The following is a 26216-nucleotide window of genomic DNA, read 5'->3' on the forward strand; positions in this document are numbered from 1 at the left end:
AACAATAAAAGAAGTGTTTGCAGATCAATGGAATTTTAAAAGGAATAAAGGTAGGCATTGTCAGAGGCCAAATACAAACCAACGATGTGGTTTTCTGCAATGGTTAAACATTATCATGATGAATGTTTATCAACTTGGTCTCCCAAAGCGGTTTGAAGATGAGATAATGGCAGTATTTCAGCAGATCTGTTAGAGAAAGGCCTAAAGAGCTTAAAAGCATTTTCACTGGTGAAACAGTTTCAGTAGATCAGTGACAGTAAGAGGAAGAAAGGGTGGTGGTGGGGGAAACCTCAAAAGACCAACCAAACAAAAAAGCCAAAAAAACCAAACAACCACAAGATTCAGAGGATATAAACAGTAACCAAAAACGTTTATTCTGGAGGTAGGAGGGATTAGCTGAACAGTCTAGAAGCATGGTAAAAATAAATTTAGCATTAAATAGTAAATACTGAGACAAATAACATACAGAGAATGTTCCAGCTATGGAATGAAACATTGACTGAAATCAACAAAGCAAGATAAACTAAATTGACTTTAAAAGGTGCATAAAACAGTGATGTACGCAGACTAGCACGCATGAAATCATAAAAGAAACCCCAACAAAACACCCCAAACTTTTGAAATTGACCTTGAAAGGAGGTTAAAATGTTCCAGCCCTGTGATGAACCGTTTTCGCTTTCTCATTCTTCGGTTTTCTACCCTGCTGCACAGGTTTCATGGATTGTCCCCAAAACCACTTATTCATATTCTGACTGGGGAAGAACCAGGATTTCCCATCACTAAAGGAATCATTCTGAACCTCCCTGTGATATCAAGTGTTTATATATCCTAATGCATTAAATAATGGGAGCTGTCAGTATGTCATTTGATGTGTCTGAAATGCAGACAACATAGGACTGAATTAGAAACCAATTTTAGTAAGCATGGAGTAACCACTACAAGGAACTAAATCACAGGCTTGCACATCCTCAACTGCTGAAATATGAGAAGCTGTTAAGAGTGAAAGACGTACTCTGTACTTGCCCTGTTTCTTACTTTCTGTTCATTAGTGACCGCACATCATCAGCAAGAACCCACTGCTTGGCTACGCGAGTTCACTGTTTGACATGGGGAGGACAGCTTTATCCCCTTACCTTTAAGTTTGCAGTGTGAAACTATTCAGTAGTTGGGATTTCTCATGTACAAGGTACGGGTACTCACTGCAATTACAAACCAAAAGGTCCCAAGCTCACGGAACCTGTGGCACAGAAAGAGAAGCTCTCCCACCTATCTGCACACCAGCCACCTCCACAATGGGGACGGGTACCACACTCCACCATGCATCAGCCCGGCTAGGCACCTTGAAAGGGCACACAAGTCCCAGTGTTCAAACCAGGGGGATCACCTGAACTAATCTCCCCTGCCGTATGCTTGCCTTTGCACTGGGTCTAAATTATGATGATGTGCCAACCACTCTAGGACATACCGTTGAAATACTGGCAAAAATTAGAGAGGAATCAATTGCATCTAGGGTATGTCTTTTGAAAAACATGTAAAGTAAAATTGTTGCTTCCCCTTCAGCATCAGCAGCTGAAGTAGTCATTAGTAGCCACATCTATTCTACCAAGTTTCCAGCTGTTCCTGTCCCTTTTTTAAGAAGTCTATTTATTTCAGCCCTGAGCCAGATGCACTTGCTCCCAAAAGAAAGGCTTGTTTTGGGACTCAGAATAAGCTAGAAATAGATGTCTGAACATATGTTTTAGCATAGTACTACCACAACTTTTTGATCAATTCACACACGAAATTGGATTTATTTGTGGAAAATTTGGCAGCTAAAAATCTCAAGTATATAGAGCTATCTCAACCATGACCCTACCATCTTCTCAAACAGACTACATACCCCAGGGCAAGGGAAACCATGCACGAAGCCTCAAAGATATGGTTACTGCTGTCACCTGCAAATTATCACTGTTGTACAGCAGAGACTTGAACGTACAAGATAATTTAACTCAATTTTAACTGCTTTGTTTTTCTTACTCCAAGGTTACATCCATACTAGAGAAACAAGACAGTTGAAAGTGTAGTTGAACCCATAACTACAATGCCCATGTTCAGAGACTACTTAAGATAGGGTGCTGGCACAGTTACTACTGAATCACGAAACGCTGTTCTGAGAAAACTAGTACAGTCTGCCAAGAATAACTGAGATATGCCTCCACGACGGCAGGCATTACTCACATAGCTATTAGCATAAATATTCAAAGGCCTGGTGAAAAAAATTGCCCTGTGCTCCATTGTGAAACTTGGGGGGGGAGACAAAAAACTAAAAACCACCAACCACCCAAACAAAAAAAAAAACATCAACACACCAACAAGTAAGATTTAATCATACCACATTCCCAACTGTAAAATACCACCAACAATTTATCTCTTTATACATAAAAAACAAGTTCTTGTAAAATCTCTTCCCTTTTGTTAACTATCTTAAGTTGACTTTTGGTAACATTTCTATGGAAAATTTGTCTCTAAAACAAGCCCAGCAATTTTCTTGACTTAAACGGAGCACTTCAAACCATCAGGAATTTGCACTTGCTTATTACCAGAGACATTTCCTGCATATAGTTGTTACTGAAGTTTTTCACTTTTAAAAACATTCTAGGAGATATAATTACCTGTTAATAGCTATTAAGATATGCTGTATCTTTTTGTTTGGTATGCAAAAAGAATGTAAATTAAAAAAAAAAAAAGAGCAAGAGCCTTCATAATCCATAGACACAATATTATGTTTTTAATATAAAGCGTATTCTAAAAAGCCAAGAATTTCTATTATTTTTTTCAGTATCACACAAAATGTATACATAGCTCTAAACAGTTCAACACAGAAGTCTGCAAACTATGAGTTTTAACAGCTTCTTAATTGGTCATTTCTGGAGAGCAAACTGCAACTCCCTGGTCCCACTAAGAGCCACAATGCAACTGCAGAGCATGGACCTCTCAGGCCTCCTTACTGAAGCCTGACAGGGGTTTACTGACCGAAGTAATAGCAATCTTGATAACAAAGGAAAAGTGACCGCTTTCGGTTTTAATAAAAACATTGGTACTCATTACATTAGAGCTTAGAAGAGTACCAAACTGTCTTTTAAGTCATTGTAGCTTCCAAGTGAGGTAGAAAATAAGAAAACCTCCAAAAACCAACAGCGACAACAATGTCTACCTCTGACCTGTGAGGTTTCAAGGATGACAACTGGATTATCTTGGAACAACAAGCAGAGGTATGGCTTAAGTAATAAACACACAAAAATGGCCATTCTTAGCAGCATCCAACCGACTAGCAGGCGTAACAGATGTTCCCCAGAAAAAAAGGTCAAACAAACACCACCATCCTGCCAGCACGGCTGTTGGACATTTATTTCCCCTAAATACCCAAAGAAAAGACTATTTACCCATAGAGAACAGGTTTTGTCTACGATATCTGTTTAGCCATCTGGAATGTTTCACTGTTAGTCACCCTACTTAAAATGGAAAGAAATTGTAATTGGCACAGTTTATGACTCCTGACTTCATGCGTAATAATTTGCACAGCCTTTTTCAGCCCGCTATTTCCTTATTTACCACCAAATCCAAACTGAGAAGCCAGCACAGGTCTTAAAATTATCTAGACAAATCTTCATACTTCTCAGAAGCGCTCTCTTCAGAAGAGGAAATCTAAGAGGAAAGTTAACGAAACATGCCTTCTTGGTGCACTGTCCTTAATTATGCAACTCCCAATACATGGCCAGGCTCTGACACACTCAGGGTTCGACAGAACCAAATTTCACCCTGACATTTAATAAACAGAGCAAAACAGACCCCTAACTAACATATTTCTACGGCTGGCAGTGTTAGTCCCACTGTGGGACTCGCTGTACTTTCCCATCTTACTAGCTTCCAAGCCAACAGCTAATTTAAAATGCACATTTTTGCAATGTTAAATATCCAAGGGACAAAACACACTACCAACAGGCACCTCAGGCAAGATACAGAAGCTGTCCACATGCATGTTCTTGATCTCCTTCTACTAGTAGGTGATGCAACTTTGGTTTCTCTTTGATGTGTTGTCGAGTTTGTGGAACTCTGTTTTCTCTGTAACCCAGGGAGGAAAACTCTAGCCTCCTCTTTCCCTCTCTCTCTCAGCCCAAAGAAATGGAAGACAACACATTTTTGCTGCAAAGACTTCAATTTCTGAGCCTGCACAGTTGCTGTGGGTGGCAGCTCATGGTATTCTGACTCATCTGAAATTCATGATGCATATCTCACAAAGCTCAAACTTGTCCCCCATGCAATACCTGTGGACTTATTCGATGCTCTCCGTCGAATTTCAGTCACCATCAACCGTGACACTTGAGTAGTAAACTGCAGGAGGTCAGAAAATTTTTCTGTCATTGTACTTGGAGGAGCATTTCCAAACACCTAAAAGAGAGAAATGGATGCATCAAAAAGTCATGCAGTTTACAAGGATCACTACCTTTGCGAATGAGTGTTACTATGGAGATTACGAGTTTTTGTTTTCGTGCTGCACTATTCATCACCATACTGGTTTTCACAGTGCATGCATTCAGGGAGGTAAGATCTGATGAATGAAAGGCAGAAAGGGAACCACAAGTTTTCTTGCAAGACGAAAACCCCCCAGAGTCCCAAAAGACCGAGATTGCACATAATGGGATAAAGATTAGATACCAGAGCAAATTCTCCAATAGGAGTTAAACTCCTTTACTATCTGCTGGACCTAGATATTGTACAGGGGTCAGCTGCATGTACAGAATGATCTTCTAGATGGGGGACTAGGAAGTAGAACTGCTGTGTTAAGTCTTCCCTCAATAAACTGGCAATACCAGGAAGCCTCCCATGTTGCCGGCGTCCCAGGGCCTTACTCTCTTCTCTTGAGATCCTCCTGAACCTAACAGCAGTAGTTACTAGTGAATATTTTTTTTTTAAATAAACTGTCACTTTAGTCTAGTAACTTATTCTTCATGATTAAGCATTAATTTGGTTATTAAATAATTTATTAACTCATTTAACAGGGAGAAATGCATTAACTCTATGGTATTGCACTAAGCTATGGAACACAACATTATCTCAAAATGGATTAGCTAGCTATTGAAGCAATTTACTTGTCATTCAAGACTGCACACGAAACAGTGTCTCCATCCACACTTGCACTCTCCATCAAGCCTCGCACTGAAACAGTCACAGTAAAACCACAATATTCATTATCAAACAAAGCATGCAATCCAAATTCTGGTACATGTCAGTGCTGAAAAAACAGAATAGCCTGCTAAACACCTGAATGGTCTCCATACTTCTCTGCTTGTTTACATTGTTTACATTTTTCTCCCTGGTGGCTATTTACGAAACCTGCATGAATGTTACCTATGAGCCAGGAAGCGTAAAAGATTACAGTATTTTTCTAGTAAAAATTTAATTCAACATGTTATATTTGCCTCTCAGAAAGAAGATGCGATCTACAGTAGTACAATTGATTTGGACTCAACAGCTGCTTCACCCTTGTCTCCTTTCCCTGGGTGACCCAGTTACACTATTACAGCTGAACCGCTGACATACTTGACTGAGGTGACTTAGTCCAAGGATGTCTAGTGAAATCCACAATATTACAGCCAACAGAGACGCAACATGACTGCGGTACCGACTTACCTTGGAACCCCAAAGTTACTGAAGAAAACTTAAAAGGCAGAAGACAGAATAACCTTTGTCTAAGTTTGGCTTCTTGCTCCCCTTAGTATCAATTGCTCCGGCACTTTACAGAACAGCCAAAAATATTTTCCCTGCCTACTCACATTGCAAAGTCATGATGAAACACAGCCAGAAATACAACATTGAAATTGAATGCTCAGTTTCCTCACAATAAAAATATTTTTCAGCAGAAACTTAAACATTTCTCATACAGGAAATTTCAACGACCATTACCCATAAAGAAAGCAACTGGGAGCCCAGCAACTACAGACAGATGACTGTTTTCGACAGACCAAGAAAAATGCTCCTCATTTGGATTACCGAGCAACATTCTCAGCACAGACAACCTGAATCTCCCTAAACCCTTCACAAGACCTCCTTCTGCAGTTGTCTGCATCAGCTCCCAGTTCATCTGAGAGCCTCTAACAAGACTATAAGAAGGGAGGAGGGCCTCGAGGCTTGCGTGTTCACGGGTATAACCTAAGCAAGATTATCTAGACTAGAATGCACGTTGGCAGAGCATCTCACCATCATTAACTGTTTAAGACTCTTCCACTCGGACCAAGGGAAGAGGGAAAAACTAATAGCTCTGTTATCTGTCCTGAGCTTACCTAGAATTGTCAGCAGATCCCAGGAAACGCAGCGAGCTCAAAGTTGACTGAAGTGAACTGTTTTTTAATTAGCTGCCCCATAACTGAGTTTGCGCTATGTAGAACAAGCATCTGCATTGGACGTTAATATACTCTTTAACTTAAGGTGGTATTAAAAACTAGAAATAGTATCTGAAACATTTTACTAGTAAATAATCTTTTTAATAAGGAAAAGCAAGGCTCTTTCAAGAATACATAAACAATGTACCACTTGTTCAAAACCAGTTTCCACGCACTTCTTTCATATACTGCAAATGCGTTACTACTGTGCTGGCAGAGCAATGCTTCCACAAATGCACTGAACTCTAAAAGGAGCCTTTTGAGTACACTTCCAGAGGGCCAATCTTTTGTTAATTATGCACCGATTTAGCTTTTCATTACTATGTGATTCATCATTTCATAAGCCCCCCTGAACAACAAGAAAACGGAAATGGTCTGTAAACCCATTCGTTACCAGAACTAGCAAGATGGTTTAAACTACAGCATATTTGAGACCTGCTGTATCTATAAACCAAAGTTAAGAATGCTTTAGCTCCTCTGAATTTACTGATTAATAATCCTCAAAATATCAGGAAGAAAATGGAACTGCATTTCACACAAAACGTCAGATACCTCTGAAGAGAGGGAAAACAAAACAACAAAAAAAAACCCAACCAAAACAATACCCTCATACATGGTTAAGCAAGAAAGCCTCAAAAGAGCCCCTGGATACATTGGTTATTTAACTGGTTGCCTGTTGCTGGCCACTTGGATGCCTACGGGAAGCAGCCTTACCTTCCTCACTCTAGATCTCCGCAATTGAGAAAAAATCACGCCTCTTCCAGAACTATTTCCTGGATTTCACATACACACACAGACTCCCTGTTTCCAGCCAACCACACGCAGCTCCCGCTTCCAACAGCTCGCTACTCTGCACAAGTGACATTCTGAAGTACACATCAAGGTGTGGCATGGAAGTCTTGATCTGAGCTCCACAATTTGCTTGGGATTTTCTCCTCCTAACACAGACATCCCAATCTTGTACCAGACAATGCTTCTATGGTACACCATCGCGGACTTCACTTAAGGCAGTCAGCACAAAAAGTACTCCATCTCACTTAAACCTGGTCAACAGAATACGGACAACTACCCAAAGTAACTGACAGATTCTGAGTCTGAATTTGAATCAAGTGATTAACTGATAGCTTAAAACATTTGCAGCTAAGGAGTATGTTTGAGAAACAGGGAAAATTTTAAAAAGGAACTTCTAGCAATGTTTTAGTCTTTCCTGTCAGCAAAAGTAGGTCTCAGAGGAAAGTCATCTCAGAATTTTGAATGAACCAAGATTTACCATTTCTCCCATTGAAAATCGCATATATAAGACCCTTTGGAAAACAAAATATTTCTCCTGTTCCATTTTGTATTCCAACCAATTTCAGAGTTTGTCTTACTCTGACTCGCAGAGTTACTAAGCTAGCAGGATTGTCCCGAAACAAGCTGCACCACAGACAGTTGAGACTCCAGAAGACACAAAAGGCCAAGGAAGCCACAGCAGACTCTGTAAGCCTCAAAAGAAGATGGTGGCATTAACCAGGAACCTAAAAAGGCAAACTGTAGTAGTAGAAATAAATAGATGACATCACAACTGCTCAGGCTCTTGAATGCAGGAAGACAAGAACACATTCACACGAAATGCAAGGAAAAAAATCCCTCTGAGACTAGTTAGGCAAGAGATGATTTTGACAGAGTAAGAAGAAAACTTGGGGCTATTGATTCGTTTTTCAGAATGCTTCCACACACAGGCTGAATGAAGAAAAGACAGCGCAAGAGAACAAATGGTGCAAAGACATGAATCAACTACAACCAGGCTTCAACAGAGTCAAGTGGAGAGATCGAGAATTAGGACAAAGCAAGAAAGCTCTGTAGAGGAAAAAAAAAAAGTGTAGTAAGAAAGACAGGGTGAAAAGAGAAAAGGGAAAAACAACAGAGAAATTAAAACTAAACTTTTTTTTTTTCATCTCTGAAGTCTAATCAAAGTCTAAGGAAAGACTGCTGTACAGAAATAGGACACGCATTGCTGCACTAGTTTTTCTTAATCCCAGCTATATCACAATTGTGATTTTTAGAGATATAATGCTACTGCAAGTAACTATCACAAGGCCAGAAAAAATTTCTTATCCACCCATAGATTACAATTAAGTGCTGAAGCAGCTAGAGTGGGTACCTTCCCTTTTTCAGAAGCATCAGGCACCTATAGCCACCAGAGGGAGATTTCTAAGCATAACTGCATCAATATAACCTTCACAGGCTCAAGCCTGGCTCAAGATTAAGATTCTATTGTGCTAATTTGTAAAAACAAATTAAGAAAATCCATAACTAAAGGGCATACGATCCAAACAGATAAATTAAAGAAGATGAACTGAGCTTACTTCTCCCAAACTCACACAACAGGTTACCAGTAGAACTAGGAATAAGTCCTAGGGCAATGGAATGACATTTAGGGGATCTATCCGCTAAAGCATGCTACCTAGTAGACTGAAAATCCTATTAATACTATGCCGTGACCAGGATTAGTTTTTTCTACACAGCATGTAAGCGGTTCAATGTCTAACACCACCATGAGCCACACTTTCAACAAAACAACAATTTAAAAGAGAGAAAGCTGAGTTGATTTTCCTGTCAAGGTTTTGCATTTTGGTTTCTGGATGATCCCAGTTCTCCACAGTAGCGTATAGAAGCACAAATCCATCACCCAAGAAGAGCTTCAGGAGCAAGGGTTCAGATCACAGCAGAAAAAAAAAGGAAAGCTAGATCTGTACCTACTGCTCTTTCAAGACCCTAAAACTACTATCGAAGTTATTCTTCACAATGAACTGAGTGACATAAGAAATCAGGAGGCTTTACCATCTACTATTAATTCCAGTGACAGTTGTCACAGTCCTGCCTCCAAACAAAATCGCAATGCCTGAGCACAAAGGTGTAGTGAAATATGAATGGCACTGCATAAGTGGCTATTACATCTTCCCTACAGATTGCTTATTCAAAATCCCCCTTGTCCAAGAAGAGGGATTCAGACTCAATACATACGAAAAGGGCTACAAAGGGCAATGAGAATATAGAGAATTAATCACAAGAGGAGATTAAAACTGTTCAGCTTGTGGCCTAGCAAAACTGAGTCTGACAGGAGATACTATGATTGTTATCTCTAAATATACATCAGTACAACAAATGCGAAGAAGGGAGAAGAGTTATTTAGACTCAAGGACAGTGCTGTCACACAAACAAGTGGGTATAAACTTGCTATGAATAAGTTTAGGTTGGAAATCAGATGACTCAGTAACAGCAAGCTCTGCAGAAAAGCTCTGTGACAGTCGACATGCAACTGTGGATTGCACTTCAGAAAAAGTGGTAATAGAAGGAAATCTCCAATGGCAAGTTTATCCACTAACACAACACTATGTGAGGAGAAGGGGAAAACTGAAAGGATGCCAACGGAAGAAAAGCTTCTGTTGTGCTAGAACCAAAGGCCTTGGGAATACAAAATACGAGCAGCCAATTCAAATAAAGAAAACCCTCTTGCAGATTCTCTGGCTTACCCTGTTAAACACCGGCAACATCATGTAAAGTTTTTCTTCTTGTTCTTTCTGGGTCATGTGCCGTGGAGGATGACAGAGCTCTGTGAAGAGGCGACGCAGATGCATCAAGCCCAGCGCGTTATCCTGGGGGCTACACTCCTCCTGCCGTGGCCGGCCCATGATCCTCTTCACCATATTCATCTTGACTGACTTCTGGAAGCTCCCTTGTATCCTGTTCAGAAAGGAAAATGAACTCACTGAGTACAACAGATTGAGGCATTATTCCATCAAAGCCTTTAAGTGTATAGCACCCTCTCCTACAAGAAGGACCACACTGCAGATAAGAGCATTAGCTAATTTTATATGCTAGGCATTGATTAGTACATGCCTGGAGCATTTAAAGACAACAAGTTGAAACAGGAAAACGTTTGATACACTTCAGCACAAACCACAACTGACTAGGCTTCAAACACCACAAAACCCTTTGGTACTTTTTATTAGGCGATTTTTATGATTCTTTGGTGCACGTTCACAGCATTTACAGCAGTGTTATCTACATATCACAAAGTATTCTCAAAATAATTCTAGAATAAAATCTGTACCAGTTATGTACTTTAAAATTTAATTGAATAAGACCTTCAAACTCTCTCAAACATTGGCTTTATCACACAGAGGCACGCTTAAATTTTTTCGTTACTTTTCTATAGCAAATAGACAAGGCTATCCAATGGAGCTATTGTTTGTCTCACACCTCAGCTGTTGGGTTTGCAGAAGAACACCTCCGTCTTCTCCCTCCCAAAGCACAAGAAACTTGTTTTGGAATCACAGAATGGTTTGGATTGGAAGGGACCTTTAAAGATCATCTTTTCCAGCAGACATCAGGGTGCCTGAAGTCCCCTAGCAGAATCAGGGCCTGCAAGTGTGATGCTTCCTGTAGTTGAAGTCAGAATACTTCATCAACATCCTCCCCTTGATATGAGGTCTGTAGTAAACACCAGGCACGAAGTTTCCTTCAGTGGCTTCATCTCTTAAATTTTACCCATAAACTCTCAATCAATCTTTTGCTGTCTTTCAAAAAAAGCACTGTGCAATCAATCCATTTCTTAACGTAGAGGGCAACACCCCCACCTCTCCTTCCTTGCCCAACCCTCTAAACAGTTTCTAGCTATCAACTGCAGTGCTCCAATCACAATTCATCCCACCAAGTTTCAGTGACAGCAGTCAGATTTCCAGCTCCTCCTGGTTGCTACCCATGCTGCGTGCATTGGTATAGAAGCATTTCAGTTTGTCAACTCTCTCACCTTTTCAGTGGAACCTTTTTGTAGGGTTGGAGTGCGTTCATCACTACTCTGGTAGGTTCACTCATCCACCCTGCTGCTTCTGAGCACACAAGTGTCCCAGCTTTGAACCCCATCGCCCAAGCTCATTAGTTTAAAGTGTGATTCACTACGTCAGTCAAACTGCCCCCAAAGATTCTCTTTCCTCTGGAAAAGGTGGATCAATCCCATCTCTCCCTAGTAATCTGCATTCATCAAAGAATGTCCCGTGATCACAGAAGCTAAAGCTGGTGACGACATCAGCCACAAATCCAGGTGTCAATCTGCATGTTGTGTCAAACTCTGCTGCACCACTGTCTCTGATTGAGAAAATGAAGTAGGAGATCATTTGGGCAGCTGTCCTCTTCACTCACACGCTCCAGGGCTCTGAAGTCCTGATTGATCTTGCCCAGGTTCTCCTTCTACTGCATCATTGGTGCCCACGTGTTTTAAAACATCTCACAGATATGACACAGCATCTGTATTTAGCCCTGTACTAGTCTTCAAAACAACACGGGTCAAATCTTCTGAATGGGAGACTGAAGTTTATCAAGCAGGACCTTGCTCAAGGGTTGAGAGGGTCAGAGCAGCTAAATCCCTCAACAGACGCAGACAATTGGACACTGCAGCAAAAGGGACTATTCTTATAACTACATTCAAGTAAGGGAAGGAGTAAAAGGGAAACAGAAACAGTTTCAGCTCCATAAACGAAGTTAAGGAGACCAACAATGAAATAACAGAATTGCAATGTCTACCTCTCGCTGCTTAAAGGCAAAGGTCAGTAACAGCTATAAAAATTGTTGAAGGGTAGAAAATGCCTCACAGCAAGAAACGTAAAGAACTTAATTATTTAAATTATCAAAAAGAGAGGTTACCATGAAAGGTCAATTATTAAAAGAAGTGATGATTCCAAAGGTGCTGTGATTAGAGCAATGGAGGGAAAAATATCCATTACTGAAGAATTCAAACCCAGAGATTAAGTCATGAGGAAGCACAGTAGTTGGGTGCTAAAGCCAGGAAAATAACCCCAGCTACAAACAAGGACTACACTTTTAAAAGTGAAGATAATTAACCACTAGCAAAAAGAATTAACAGAAGAAACATATTCTCTAACCTAAGAACAAAATAAGTTTCCGGAACACCTTCATAAAACAACATTTTACTAACACACAAGAAAAGTTAGAAACTGATGCTAACAAACATTTTGGTACAATGCAAAAAATCAATTTATAAAACAAGAACTTAACAAAAAAGCTAAGCTAATGTCCAAGCCAGCAACTGTCATCCTATGCTGGAAATTTGCATTGGCATTTCATATTTGAAGAAAAATGAGACAGAACTGGATGTCATCTTTTAATGTATTATTACACAGGTAACAGACTTCAAATTTGCATGATTCATGCATTTAAAAACAGAACAGCAAAGTTTCTGGAGGTGTTTCCTCCAGAAACCCACACCTTTTCCTGAACTCTTCAGTTTGGGAACTCTTCTCTCACATGTAAACTAACCAAAACGCAAAACAGAATACTGCATCTGAGCTCAATGAGACAAAACTTCACAGCCTAAGCAGCAAAGTCCGTATTTTCTTTTTCATAAAATCTTTTAAAGATAGTATTTTAAATTTCTCTTTATGATTCACAAGATGCTGAGAACTCTAAATCCAACACCCAGAATGCATGTCGCCATGGAATCCACCACGGCTGTAAGACTTCTGCTAGGGCAGCCAATTTTTCTCTTAAATCCCATTGCTTCATTCAGGCTAAGCACACACCTAGAACAAGAATTTGCACTGGTTCAGCCACATGGTTGTAGTTCTAGATCTGACAATTTTCTGATAGTCAGAGAAGTCCAAATAAATGCTACGCGCTATTTCCCCAGTAGCTGGAACCTACTCAGATGGCTTCTCCAAAATGCAATCCATTTACCTCCACTGGGACAGTTTTAACCCAAAGGAATCACAAATTCAGAGAACGATTAAAGTAGTTCTCACTCATCACACAGTCATGGCCCTTTCTGCCTATTCCCCAGTGCGATCCCATACTCAACCTCAACATAAGAGGTGGGGCAGAGAGGAGGGGAGATGTAACACAGTGTAAATAATATCCAAATTATTAATTTCTCTCTTTTTTTTTTTCCTCCTACAAGTAACGCAAAAGACACTACAAAACTGATATATTCCATGTGTGTACTTAATTCAGTTGGAACTCCAATGTTCCCCCTGAAAAACTGCAACCCAAAAACCAATCACACCCAAATACCACAATGCTACAGAACTTCAGATTTCTGTCCCAAAGATGCCCCTGCAACGCTCAAGAAAAATATTCCTAGAAAACACTGCTTTGGGAGTGTCCCTTACTATGAAGCATTCACTTCCTTGGTGTTTCTCACAGATACAGAGTCCATGATGCACTGTACAAAGTGAAGATGGGAGTAGTAACACTGACCTTTACACATGGAGATCTTTGCAATATCTGCTGCTTTTCTTGGATGATGTTACCTGCCCTCTGGATCAGCCTTTTCTGGCTGTATTTGCTGCTTGTTCTCAGTTTTCAGCAGCTCATAAAGTCTCCCCTCAATTCCACTGCAAATCAACTTGAATGTACACATATATTAATTTCAAGCAGAGTAGATACTACTTGTAGAATTATTCCCACAGTTGAGTCCTACTAGTTCCCACTGTTTCTGTCCTACTAGAGAAAAAAAAGCTAGCACGGACTCCGTGCAACATCATCCAAAACATAACGCACATGAAATTTGAAAGAATTTCTGTGATTTACTTTTGTCAGTCCAAATACAGCGATATTTTTTCTTATTACCACAGCACAGATTATCTATGAAAATACAGGGAAGATAGCTGTGGACTTGGGAAGCTCCCACATTAGGCCCAAATCTTAGACTTGTAAGAAGGATTATTCATGGTTTACAGCAGGCAAAAGCTTCCTCACTGTGAATCTCAGTACCAGAACTTACTTATCCTAAGAAAACACTGAGATGATTAAGGTAATCTAAAAGAAAAAAAAATAAAACTAAAATCCTCAGAGGAATGCTACATTAGAAATACTACACCACAACATTACACATGTTCGCTGAGTGAAAGGACAGTGGTATGTTGCCACTATGTCCTATATAAATATTTTGATGGAGGTTTTCTTTGTTTAGGCTTAGGCCTGCACAAGGGAAAGCAGTACACCTAAAACCTTTTACTACAAACAGAAAAATATCTAAAAGAAAGGAACCTTCCTATTCTACTAAGTGAAAGCATCTGCACAGTCTTCACAGTCAGCTGTGACACCATACATGAATTCAGCGTTAAGGCCTGGCAGCCTCCATAATGCCAAAAATTAAAGGATTCCAGGATTTTCAGCAACAGTCAAGTCACCCTTTCACAACTGCTTGCTTATAGCACATGACAATCAAGCGCCCTGCGCAGCAAAAGCCTACAGGAAAAGAACCTTAAGAGAAGCAAACTCACAGGTTGGGGAACACCTGTCTTGTAATTGGTTGTAGAGCTTGAATTTGGCCTGGCAAAAATTTGGCCTGTACATTACAGTACAATCTTAAATGGCACGCTCACTTTCTACAGTCCCCCGAAGGGCCTCCTGGCTCTCCGAGCAGACTGGCTGGACACAGCCCTTGCTTCACGAGCAGCTGCTCAGTATTTCGTTACTTCATCCCTCCAAGCGTGATGCTACCTACACTTTGGTTAGTGCAACCCAGACTGAAAGCCTGCTCCGCACACACAGCAACACATCTCTTCATGGGTTCTACTGTCCTGCTTATCACTGCCAGATCAGAATGCCTCACAGCTATTAAATCAACTTATTTTCATAAATCCACCCCACAGCACGGGCATGTTAATGGCCTCAATATACACACAGTAAACAGACACGCACCTTACATTAAAATTGGTGCTGTCTTATCTGGATATCTAGTTCAAGAAACTTTGGAGAGTAGCTATTCCTACACGGCATCTCGTAATGCTTGAATCTTTCTGCTTGCTTGCGTTGTTATCCCTTAGAGACCAGATGATGTCCTTCTCCCTGTCAGCTCGTGATCTCGAAGCTAGACACCCAGTACGCAAAGGATGAAATTAGAGAGCAACTCCAAAAACCTCATGAGGAGTTTTGTGGAAGAGGCAAGGACGGAAGCTGGTTCTCAGGAGAGGAGGCTCTCCCCTGCCTCATGTCCCCTCTTCTGGCACATACAGCCCGGTGCAGCCACAAGTTCTTTACTACACGGCCCTGATGGGTTACTTCCCCCAGCACGTCCAAGCAGGCACACTCCTCACAGGGAATCTCTGAGTTGGACGGTCCAGCTGTTGAGTACTTGCCATTTTTAAGCTGAGTAAGAAGTTAAAAGTTATTCTGAAAGAGCAAACTAAGCAAGCGGAAGGTCTATAATGCAGCCTCACAGTGACAGGCACGTGGTTTATCAAAAGCGTTGAAGCAGTTCAACCCACTGCACTCATCTTCTGCTACTTGGGCTAAAAAGGTGAATTAATGGCAGTTGCACATCATCATGCTCTGTATGGACCAAAACTAAAATAAGACACTCGATGAGTAGATTTCAAACATGCACAAAGACAACAACAATAAAACTGCTGCTCTTGTAAAACGCATTGCGGTTTTGTCCTAGTGGCAGAAGTAGAAAAGTTTCCATGTGAAGAGAAATGAAGCAAGCAGTAAAGGCACAGCATGAGCATCCTTACTTAAACAACCCCTTTGTTTTCTTCCACTGGCTGTCAGATGGCTGCATGTGAGCATAAGCAGAGATGACCCACTTGAGCAGCTCTGACATAAAACCATTCATCAGGTTCTTCACTTTTCTGTTAAATTTATATGGGAATTCTACAAGATCAACCCATGCAATTCTCAAGAATTTTCACTGGAGTTAGTGCAAGAGGTAACTGCTACCCTTTAAAATAATATTTTAAAGTGTTTTCTATTGTTAGTGGAAGCTGTTGGACAAGTGATTATAAATTACATGGCATAAAATACCAACAACTTACAAAGCCCAAAGACAAGACACTGAGAAAAACATAACACACACATATAATCATTAACACAAGTTAGGGTATGATAATGTACGGGTAATTACTACTAGAGCTATCAAAACATTTGTGAAGAAAAAAAAAAGTAGACAGACAGAAACTGCATGAGACACACTTATTTTCACAATAGCTAATATAGGTCCAAGCTGTGCATCTAGTTCCAAAAGGGTGTTATTTAAATAAGCAGCTAGGTAATTATCTGCTTTGTAATTACAGGCACAAGGGTTTCTCCAGGCACTCTATTGGTATTACATCAGCAGCTTAGCAGTGAAACAGGAATCAATTTCTTTCTTTGCAGATTATAATGGGACACCAGCACACACCTCCACCCCAATTATCTCAAGAAAATGAAACTTAAGATAAGTCTCGTAGCTACAATGAATCCCACAAGTCCATTACAATCAGTAAATTCCACACCTGTTATTTCCCTCCACATTTCATCTGTTTTTTCTTTCCTGATTTTAAGATTCTCTATCCATGTAGTTAATACTAGCATTCAAAAAAAGACGATCATACGCACTATTAAAAAGGACCTTTTTTTGGCCTTCAAAAGAAACAATACAGAGCTGTTACAGGCTAGATACACATCCATTTGTCCTTAGAACCGAACAGGAATAAATTCTCTTTGTAAGCAAAAACATCAGCGGGAGGGGAAGTGAGGAACACAACTACTTCCTCCCATTCCCCCACAGCACACTACCACCAAACAAAACCCCACTACTGACATACAAAGAAACTCATGCACAAGGAAGCTGTGTTGCTGAAAAGGAAGCCATCAGCTGTCCCTGAGGGGCTGAACTAGCTTGGGCTCCTTTGGGGAATATCGCCTGGTCCCTGCGGGGCGGGAGCAAAGCCAGCGTGCTGACTCAGTGATACAAGCGCCTGTTCCTGTACTAAGATTTCCTCTTGTTAAACAGCTAGTCATCTGGTTAAAACAGGAACTATTTCATTGAGAAATCCTCCCAACAGGAAAGCGCTATCAACCCCAACGCAATTTTTGTATTGCAAAGTGTTGTCAATGACGGAAGGTGTGCAGGCAAGGATTTGCAAGGTCGCACTATTATTTCAGGGTTGTGGGTTTTGTGGGTTATTTTTTCCTTTGTACTGAAATTTTTTAAAACTTACCTTTAGGAACCTTATGTTGTCACCTGTAAGCTTAACTTTCCCTTTTCAGACAAATGTAGGTGCAGAGGCCAACCTAATGAAATACTGTTTTGTTTCTGCAGGTTGAAGAGATGCTTATAGAGGTCTCTCAGTTCAAAGGTAGTCTCCAAACTGGAGAATTCAATGCTGTTATTTTTTTGCTTTAATATCTCAAAAAAAAAAAAAAAAAGGAAAAAGAGAAAGAAAAAAGGATTGCTATCCTAATTCAGGACATGTTTTTCCTATTCTCTGAACTCAGATCAGATGAGTATTTAAAATACAATTCCTTTGTTACTTGCAGCATCAGAAATGCTATTCTTACGCTCAATCTGACCTTAATGCCTTGACATCGCTACAAACAAAAATTTCTTAATACTTCAACAAATACAAAGAACTTAACTGGTTAGTGAGAAAGATACAGATATAAAACACAAACTATCGGTCTTCTTTCTAGGTCCGTTTCACACAAATTATTCATGATAATGACACATAATAGCAAGTGCTGATGGAGTAGATTTCCTATGGTTTGTACCCTCTTGAAGGTTAATGCTTCATATTCAGTGAAAAAGAAGGGTAACAATTAAATAACAGTGATACTTTTGACCTATGCTGCAGGGATTGAGGAAAGCTGTCTCACTAAAGAATAATGAGTGTATTTCTTATCTAGTATGAACTTAAATAAAATGAACTTCAATTACATCGAATTTTTGCACTTCATTTTGTTCAAGTAAGAAAATAAAGTACTGCTTTGTACTTCTGCATGTAGCCTATTTTTCCTGGATTACTAGTGCATAGCTTATGTCTAGAAGATAACCCTGTCATTGCATTTTCTAATTCTTTAATTAATAACCACAAAATCTTATTTTCCAAAATTACTCCCAGTACTTTAATAAAATATTTCCAAGTCTCAAACATTTCTCCTGCCACCTCGAAAACATAAAGCCCGTAAAACAAACTATTAAATTCTACCACAGCTGAAAACAATAGGTAGTGCTGCTCCAAACCACAGTTCAAGTTGCATCAATTTTCTTTGCTTCTATTTCTGTAGACGAAAAGCACAGACGACTTTAAGATCTCAAGTGCAGATCCACCATCCATTATGCCCTTGCAACTGAAGAGCCTACGTAAAATATTTTTTAGTGCACTAGCACAGAACAACAGTTACCTAGCATGAAGGACTACCGATGCACATATGGAGGTAAAGGATGTGAATAAAATCAATGTTCACAGATATTTAGGGATCGTGCTCAAAACTCCCAGCTTTACCAAACAGGAAGGAGCTACAAAAGTCAGCGTTACAGAAAACAAAGAAGAGACAGTGCACAAGGAAGCAAGCATCTGTGCCGCCTTTTCCAACAGGAACAAAACTGTCCACATAGCATCTAAAACGTGATTTTTTGGCTGGATGCTGAAAAAATTGCTTCCTACATCTTTATTTAGCACACATTAGGATCCGTTACCAGTATGAAGACAATTCTCAGTACTGCTCTTCTTTAAGCATGCCTTTAACAAGACTTAGGGACTCCTATTTTTTTTCAGCTCAGTAATAAGCTGATAATCAAACTAAAGAATTGCAAATGCCCACAAAGCAAACTGCCAGATATAGGCTATTTATACTGACCACACGTGTTCATTTAAGGGTTCTGCCTTTGCATTTTTTACTCTACATATTTTTCAACTAAAACGAAAGACAAGTTCTCATTTCATCTTGAACTACCACACCACCCCGAGAACCAAAAGGTAATTCGGCTTTGTAAGCACTCGAATAGATACATCCACCACTTCTTTTAAAAGCGGCTTTTGAAAAAGCTCAGCAAAACTTCATGAGTAATTTTCACATTTCAGAAGTCAAATAGCATGTAACAAATACTGCATGAACGTCCAACTAGGAAAGACTCATTTTTGAGATACCTGTAACAGTACAGACAGTCCTTCATCTCTTCACGTAACACCACCAAGAAATACAGTCCATCCCTAAGGCTACCTGAAATCCACGTTTAACTGCTGGGTTCTACACGACTTCATCTGCGAATTTCAAATGCAAAGCCTTTAATCACCTCATCTGCATATAAACACGGATCTGATCTCCAAAAACCAGTTCGATTCGGTAGCCATGAAGGAACACTGAAATTCCACACCTCAAACTGTTCACTTCATGGCACCTCATTAGGTTGGGGGGGGGGGGGGCGGGGAAGGTAGTATTTATCCCAGAAGAAGGTTTTAAATCATTTGTGCAAGGTAAAATATATTGCCATTGTGGGGATGAGGACGAAACAAAACTCTTCATGTACAAAAGAAGCCTTTCTGCTTCAGGAAATGCTCCAGAAGAGAAAAAAAAAAAAAATAAAAAAAATCCTACTGTGTTTCATTAACCCTAGTCATCGGTTACAGTAAAGATCAAAGCAGTGGCTCTAGATAGATATTATGTTAGAGGCACCTGCATTAGCACGTTCAGGTGGTTTGTTCATAGACATTCAGGCTCCGAGAAACTATTTGCTTGTGCAATCATACCACTATGGCATGTTTCCATTCCTTTGACCTGTTCCAATGTTGGTCTCAAGCTGGCAATCCAGCCTTGACTGCACTAGTTCTGGGCGTACAACTCCTCCTCTCCTTCAAGGACCGCAAAAGACACTCTTTACCAGAGAACTGCGGTAATCGGCGAGACAAAAAATGTGTGCAACGCAAAAATCCTGACAGGCAGAAGGAAAGTGCAAGTTGGCTGGAGCACAGACACAAAAGATAACAACAAAATAGGAGAAATTTCTCCACTGACACGTATTTTTGGAACACTCATTTATAGCAAAATTGTGCCTAGTGACTTAACAAGTTTCAGACCGAGAGAATGGAAGTTCTGGTTTTCAGTGTTCTCAGTGCATACATTATAAACACAGCAGATTACTTTTGGAAATGAAAATTTACCAGATTAGTGTTACTCTGGAACTTTTTAACTGGACACGCTTGCAGGTGTGGATGGGGATCATCAAAATTTGGGGACAACAAAAAAGCAAACTCAAATTATCCTGCAAACCTCAGTACTGCTATTAACACCTACAGCTGAAAAACAGATTGGAGGAGAGCAAGTACTGAAACATCATTCTGGTTTGGAACATACGCTGGAAGAATTGAAACAGCTCAAACATTTGCACCTCAGCAAAATAATCTGAAATGGAGGAATCAATAGATTATTCAGAATCAGAACATTACAGCAAAACCTTATAAAACAACTTATCTATGCAGCATCAGGAAAAGTTTGCTGAATACTATGGAGAGAGCAAAGAACCGGTTAAAAAAAAAAACCCAACCAAAACAGAAGGCTATTCGCTTCCTCAATATTTTTGGAGAGCAAATTCTAATTAACGAGTTCTTCCTATGTTCCATGGTAAAATATCTTGAGCATCTTTGAATGCTGTTTTTCTTGGGTTTTTTTGTTTTCAAAAGGCCTGAATAAACTGATTTGCATTAATTGGACAAACAGAATGCCAGTTACAGCCCGTTGAGAATAGAGCAGAACTGAAATTTTACTTTGCCAACCTGAACTGCATGGCAATGATTAAACCATGCCATTCAGTTGAGGAAATGCTGCTAAGAAGCCCCTGAACAACAGAAAAAAGAAAAAAAATAGGGGGAGGGGTGCACAACAAACAAACAAAAAAGCAAAATGATCTGGGATCTGAAGAGATAAACGTGTGCTTGGCTGGTATGCAGATTTCAACAAAGGCACAGGAAAAAAACCAAACCTGTTCCAGAAGGCGGCTCTTGCATTAGCAGTCACCAAGTGAAGTAAGAAAGCCTTCCTCGAAAAGTTATTCTACTAGAATCAACAATGAGCTGTTATTAGGAACGGGGAAGAATGCTTTGGTGTGTTTGCCTTTCCAGGTGTGTGAGGGGAATGGGGAAGGAAACCTGTGAGGTTGGAACAGGCTGTTACATCTAAGCAATAAGGCCATGCACTAAACGCAGTAGTCCCAAACAGCACGTTCAGCAACGATAACAGTGAGTCTAAGCACATGCTTCGTATTTAGCTAAAAGAGACAGTTTTTAAAAACAGGAGCGTGGTATCACACAAAGTGGGTACCATTTTGTGGTGGTGGTGGTTTTTTCTGCCCAACAGCAATCTAAAGCATAAACTTCCTCCAGCCATTTATGTACCCAAAAGAGGAACATTTTTTCTGCCTTTAGGAAATTTACATATGAAAGAGCAGTAAGTAGAAGCCCATTACCTGTAAAATTTGTCTCCATAGAGCTGCCCTTGTTTCTAACAACCTGGATAAGAAAAACAACAAAAGCACATGCTTGGCTGATGTAATAAAATTCCTCTCTACCATATAGTCAGAAAGAGGGCAACAGGAACAGCAGCGTTATCAGCGTTAAAATCGGCATTAAACCCTCGGCACAAATGCTTGTTTATTTCTGAAGCAATAGGAAGTAAATAAGGGTGAATGCTCACAACCTCTTTTAAGTTGCATGTTCATGGTATTCCTAAATAGAAAACAAAACAAAAACAGCCCAAGACCTTATAATTAGCAATTCAGACCAGAGAAGTACGGAAAAGCAGGAGAAAAACTTGCATACACATGACTACTGTCTTTTAGGCCATAACGGATCTCTTCTGACATTATTCCACTCTGTGCTTGCACCCAACAGAAGCTGCTGAACTTGATGACCACCACCACATCCCCAGGCAAAGGTCCCTCTGTAAACACCATGGGGAAGCTGGACACTGTGGACAATGGCATTTAATGGACAACTCCTGAACTGACTTTTCTTAGATGGGGTTCGCCTGCATTGAAATTAAGACAGTCCAAAGACACCCACTGAGCTCCACTGGAACCAAGTGCTGCATACCATACAGCATAGAATCACAGAATCATCTAGGTTGGAAGAGACCTGTAAGATCATCGAGTCTAACCGTAAACCTAACATTTGCCAAGTCCACCACTAAACCATGTTCCCAAGTGCCACATCTACATGTCTTTTAAATACCTCCAAGGATGGTGACTCAATCACTGCCCGGGGCAGCCCGTTCCAGTTCTTAACAACCCTTTCAGTTGAAGATTCAGAAGAAATTTTTCTTAATATCCGATCTAAACCTCCCCTGGAGCAACTCAAGGCCATTTCCTCTTGTCCTATCATCCTCTACTTGTGAGAGGAGACAGGCCCCCACCTCGCTACAACCTCCTTTCAGGTAGTTTGTAGAGAGCAATAAGGTCTCCCCTTTAGCCTTCTTTTCGCCAGGCTAACGACCCCAGTTCCCTCAGCCGCCCCTCATAAAACTTGTGCTCTAGACCATTCACCAGCTTCATTGCTCCAGCAGACGCATTGCCACTGGGAAGAACAGTAAAGATTCCTATGTTTCACGTAACTAAGTAAGTCTTGTAACAATGGGGGGAAAGCATTGTCTTTTCTCCTCACCTTCCCTCTCTTCTGCTGCTCCTCCTCCCCCACCCCCTCTCTGTTAGGCGGCAGAAGATCCTCTCCGGATGATTGTCACAAATTGCAGATAAAAGCAACTTGACCCTTCCCAGTCTCGTCTTCTCGTCTTCAGCCTTCAAACGTCACATTGCACGCTGAGGACTGCGGGCAGAGCTAGAATTCACCTTGGGCTCCCAGCCCTGGCTTTGGAAACAGCCTCCCCACATTGCACATGGAGACACTTCTCAGGAGCCTCACACAGAGTGAAGAGTAAAGACGAAAGCGCTGACTGAATCTTTCCTTACAGAAAACAGCTGTGGCTCCCCACTAACACACAAGAGACACTGCTGCTCCCAGGTGACTGGGCAGAGTCTGTCAAGAGGGCTACCAGGCTTGCAGAGGAAGACTGGGACAGAAACAAGGCAGGATACGGCCCTTCTCATTTCCCAGCAGAGCCACAAGATTTCTGGCCCCCAGCGGTGAATATGTCAGATAAAGGATTAAACAGAAAAGAGACAGAAAAAAAGACAGGCAGACAGACAGAACAAACAAAAAACCACCCCACACCAAACAAACCCCCAATCAAAAAGACCCCCACAAACCTAACAAAGCAGACTAAACCTGCAGACTTTTAAAGCACTACCAATTACCCAATGAATGCATTCTTCCAGTTCTCCCCAGTTCTTCAACCAAGTATTTAGCTCTGCTGGAAATTTTTTTCTGGTGTTCACTAGCACACTTATTAAATGACCAGAGTGGCTGTAGATATTCTTGGACGTTAAAGTTGGTGTGTCTCATACAGGGACAAAGCTGCAACGTTTTCAAAAACCCATGCTTATTTAGCTTACTTTTTATTGCCAGTAATAGGGTTGTGGGTGTATTATCTACCATAACTACTTTCAAAAGTACTTTTGTTTTCCTCTGCATTAGCCATGTTCTACTCCTGCTTGGCAATAATGCCAAAATGAAAGTTATATTTCACAGTGAAGAAATGCTTTCTCAACAGAATTTTAACCACCACATTGCAAGATTAAATAGGACTGCTAGAAATCCCCCCAAAAAGTGAGCTGCTCTTAGTCAAAGAGAAAAAAAAATGAAGCTTTTAGCACTCAGAGACAGGCAAATTACTATTTTAATATGATGGGTTCTTCTCCGACTTTCTTTTCCAAGAACATTGTCTAATATAAGTTGATAACAAGCTTGCTTCACAGCACTTGAGAACAAGCTGTATTTTGTAAGCTACGTACATGACCAACTAAAATCAGTTATTTTCTTTTCTTTAGGTGGAATGACAAATGTAATCTATCTATTTTTCACTTGTTTTTGTAGAGCCAACATCCTAAACGCAAACAGTTATGCATAGTTACATTACTTATATTATTCATAATGTGACTATATTTTGACTAAATCTCAGCTTGTCATTTGGTTCAGTTTCTAACAGCAAGCACAACTCCAGAAGAGTCTGACAACAAGAAGTACAACTGATCATGCAATTAAACATTAGTCTAGGGGTGGGAAAAGTATTATGCAAAGAAATAAAAGTAGTTTGTGTTCATTTAGGTCTCATCCTACCTCGAATTCTTGAAGTTCAGTGCAAGCATCTTAGTTTTCAAATCCTCTCCTTGTAAAATATTACTAATAGGAGACGGCAAGTTCCTCTGCCTACAAGCCCCTGCCAGCCCATCATTAGTAAACATCCTCCTGGCAGTCAGGCGGACCTCCCGAGCTTTGCGCCGCCATCTGTACCAGTGCCCAGGCTGGTTTGATTGTGGAGTGCAGCTGGTCCCTCCCGGCAAGCACGGGGAAGCAGGAAGGAGAGGAACAGCAAAGCTGAAGGAAAAGGATTCCTCCTTCTGCCTTACCATGCCCAGGCCACAGTAACTGATACAGCTGCTTTACAAAAATAAATCAAAATCACACACGCAGCAGAACGAGATGAAAAACTGTATGCTCGAGTAAAAAGACATCTGGTCTGCAACATAGTCACTGCAAGTAAGAATGATGTATCACAGCTTACAAATAAATTTGTAAGACAATATTTTCTGTGAGATAAGAAAAGCAGGAAAAAGTAGATTTGTTTAAATATCAGTTACAATAGAACTAATTACTGTAGAAAAAGAAAAGGAGTACAAGAGACTTTTCTTACCAGAATCTAGATCAGATGCAACGTGGGTTTTCTTAACTTTACATTTTCTGCCTTTTTCGTTTTTTCTTTTTTAACAGTTTACTATTCTCACTTGCAATGCTATTTTCATGCACAGCACCATACAATATAGAACAGCTGGTTCAGGATCAACACTGCCAGGTATCTTGTTTTAATAACAACAACTATTCAGAAGTGGTAGAAATTCATTATCAATAACTATGGTTACTCACTTGTTATGTCTTGCCACTATACTAGCCCCTTTCTCCAGTAATAACCAAAGCTACAGAAAGCAAATTAGGATTGAAGCTACAGCTCTCTGAAAAAAAAATTCTCCCAGTGCCACAGAAGGATGCTGAAATGACTACAGTGGTCACTGCTTTTTAACTTAATTTTATCCCAGAAAGAGCCTGAACATCCACATAGTGAAAGTACAACTACTGAAGCAGAGTTTATTCCCATTCTCCCCTTGGATTCATCTACAGACACACACACACAATACACACACTAAGGAAATATCCTTCCTTGCTGAAGGAAAACACATCATCAACAATAAGCAGAAAAAAAAAAGACAGTAATTGTATATCATATGCACTATGTCATTTACAGCTACAGAAATTACTTACTAGTTATTTATTAAAAGTTCTGGCTTCTGCAGCGCATCTGTGACAGCGTATGGACTCACCCGGACATCCTGCAGAATGCTTGGCCATTTCTGAACGCAAAGAACACTGGGACAGAACTTGCTCTCCCGAAGAGAAGACATGATTTTTTTAACTCTATCCCTTTTCTCTAGTTTTGTGTCCCTTTTAAGCTTTAACAGTAAGCAGTGCAAGAATAAGAATAACTATTCTTGTTTATTTTTAATACAAACACGATGCAATAAACAGATTGCCAAATAAAAACGCATTAGAAAAATCAGGTAAATAGATGTTCAATGCTAGGATTTAATTGCAACAATAGTACCCCAGCAAAGGCTCCTTCTCTTAAACATTCATATATTCCTTTACATTTTTACCATATATTCCTTTCTTTAATTTGATTTTACTTCTCTGTCAGAATTTGCAGATGCTCCCTCAAATACGCACTCCAGATTGCTCAATCTGGGACCAAGGACTGAGAGAAAGAGGAAGGTGTTTGGGCTTTTTACATCAACTTGCTTGATAATAGCTGCTATTTGAATAAAGAAAGGATTCTCTCTAGAAGCTGAGTAATTTACACACACCTCATAGGGGT

The 26216-nt window shown here is 40.2% G+C and overlaps 1 protein-coding gene across 7 annotated transcripts in view; it reads right to left on the reverse strand.

The window, feature by feature from the left end:
• Window positions 1–26216, reverse strand: part of WDFY3 (WD repeat and FYVE domain containing 3) — a 178025-nt gene that overhangs the window by 111169 nt on the left and 40640 nt on the right. For all 7 annotated transcript variants that reach the window (XM_054202046.1, XM_054202045.1, XM_054202043.1 and 4 more), the window contains 2 exons: window positions 9935–10145; window positions 4305–4428 (listed from right to left, as the gene is read on the reverse strand). In XM_054202046.1, the coding sequence (XP_054058021.1) occupies window positions 4305–4428; window positions 9935–10114 (304 nt within the window). In that variant the 5' untranslated portion in view covers window positions 10115–10145. The remainder of the gene's footprint in view (window positions 1–4304; window positions 4429–9934; window positions 10146–26216) is intronic.

Source organism: Rissa tridactyla, chromosome 5 (assembly GCF_028500815.1).
Source record: "Rissa tridactyla isolate bRisTri1 chromosome 5, bRisTri1.patW.cur.20221130, whole genome shotgun sequence".
Lineage (NCBI taxonomy): Eukaryota > Metazoa > Chordata > Aves > Charadriiformes > Laridae > Rissa > Rissa tridactyla.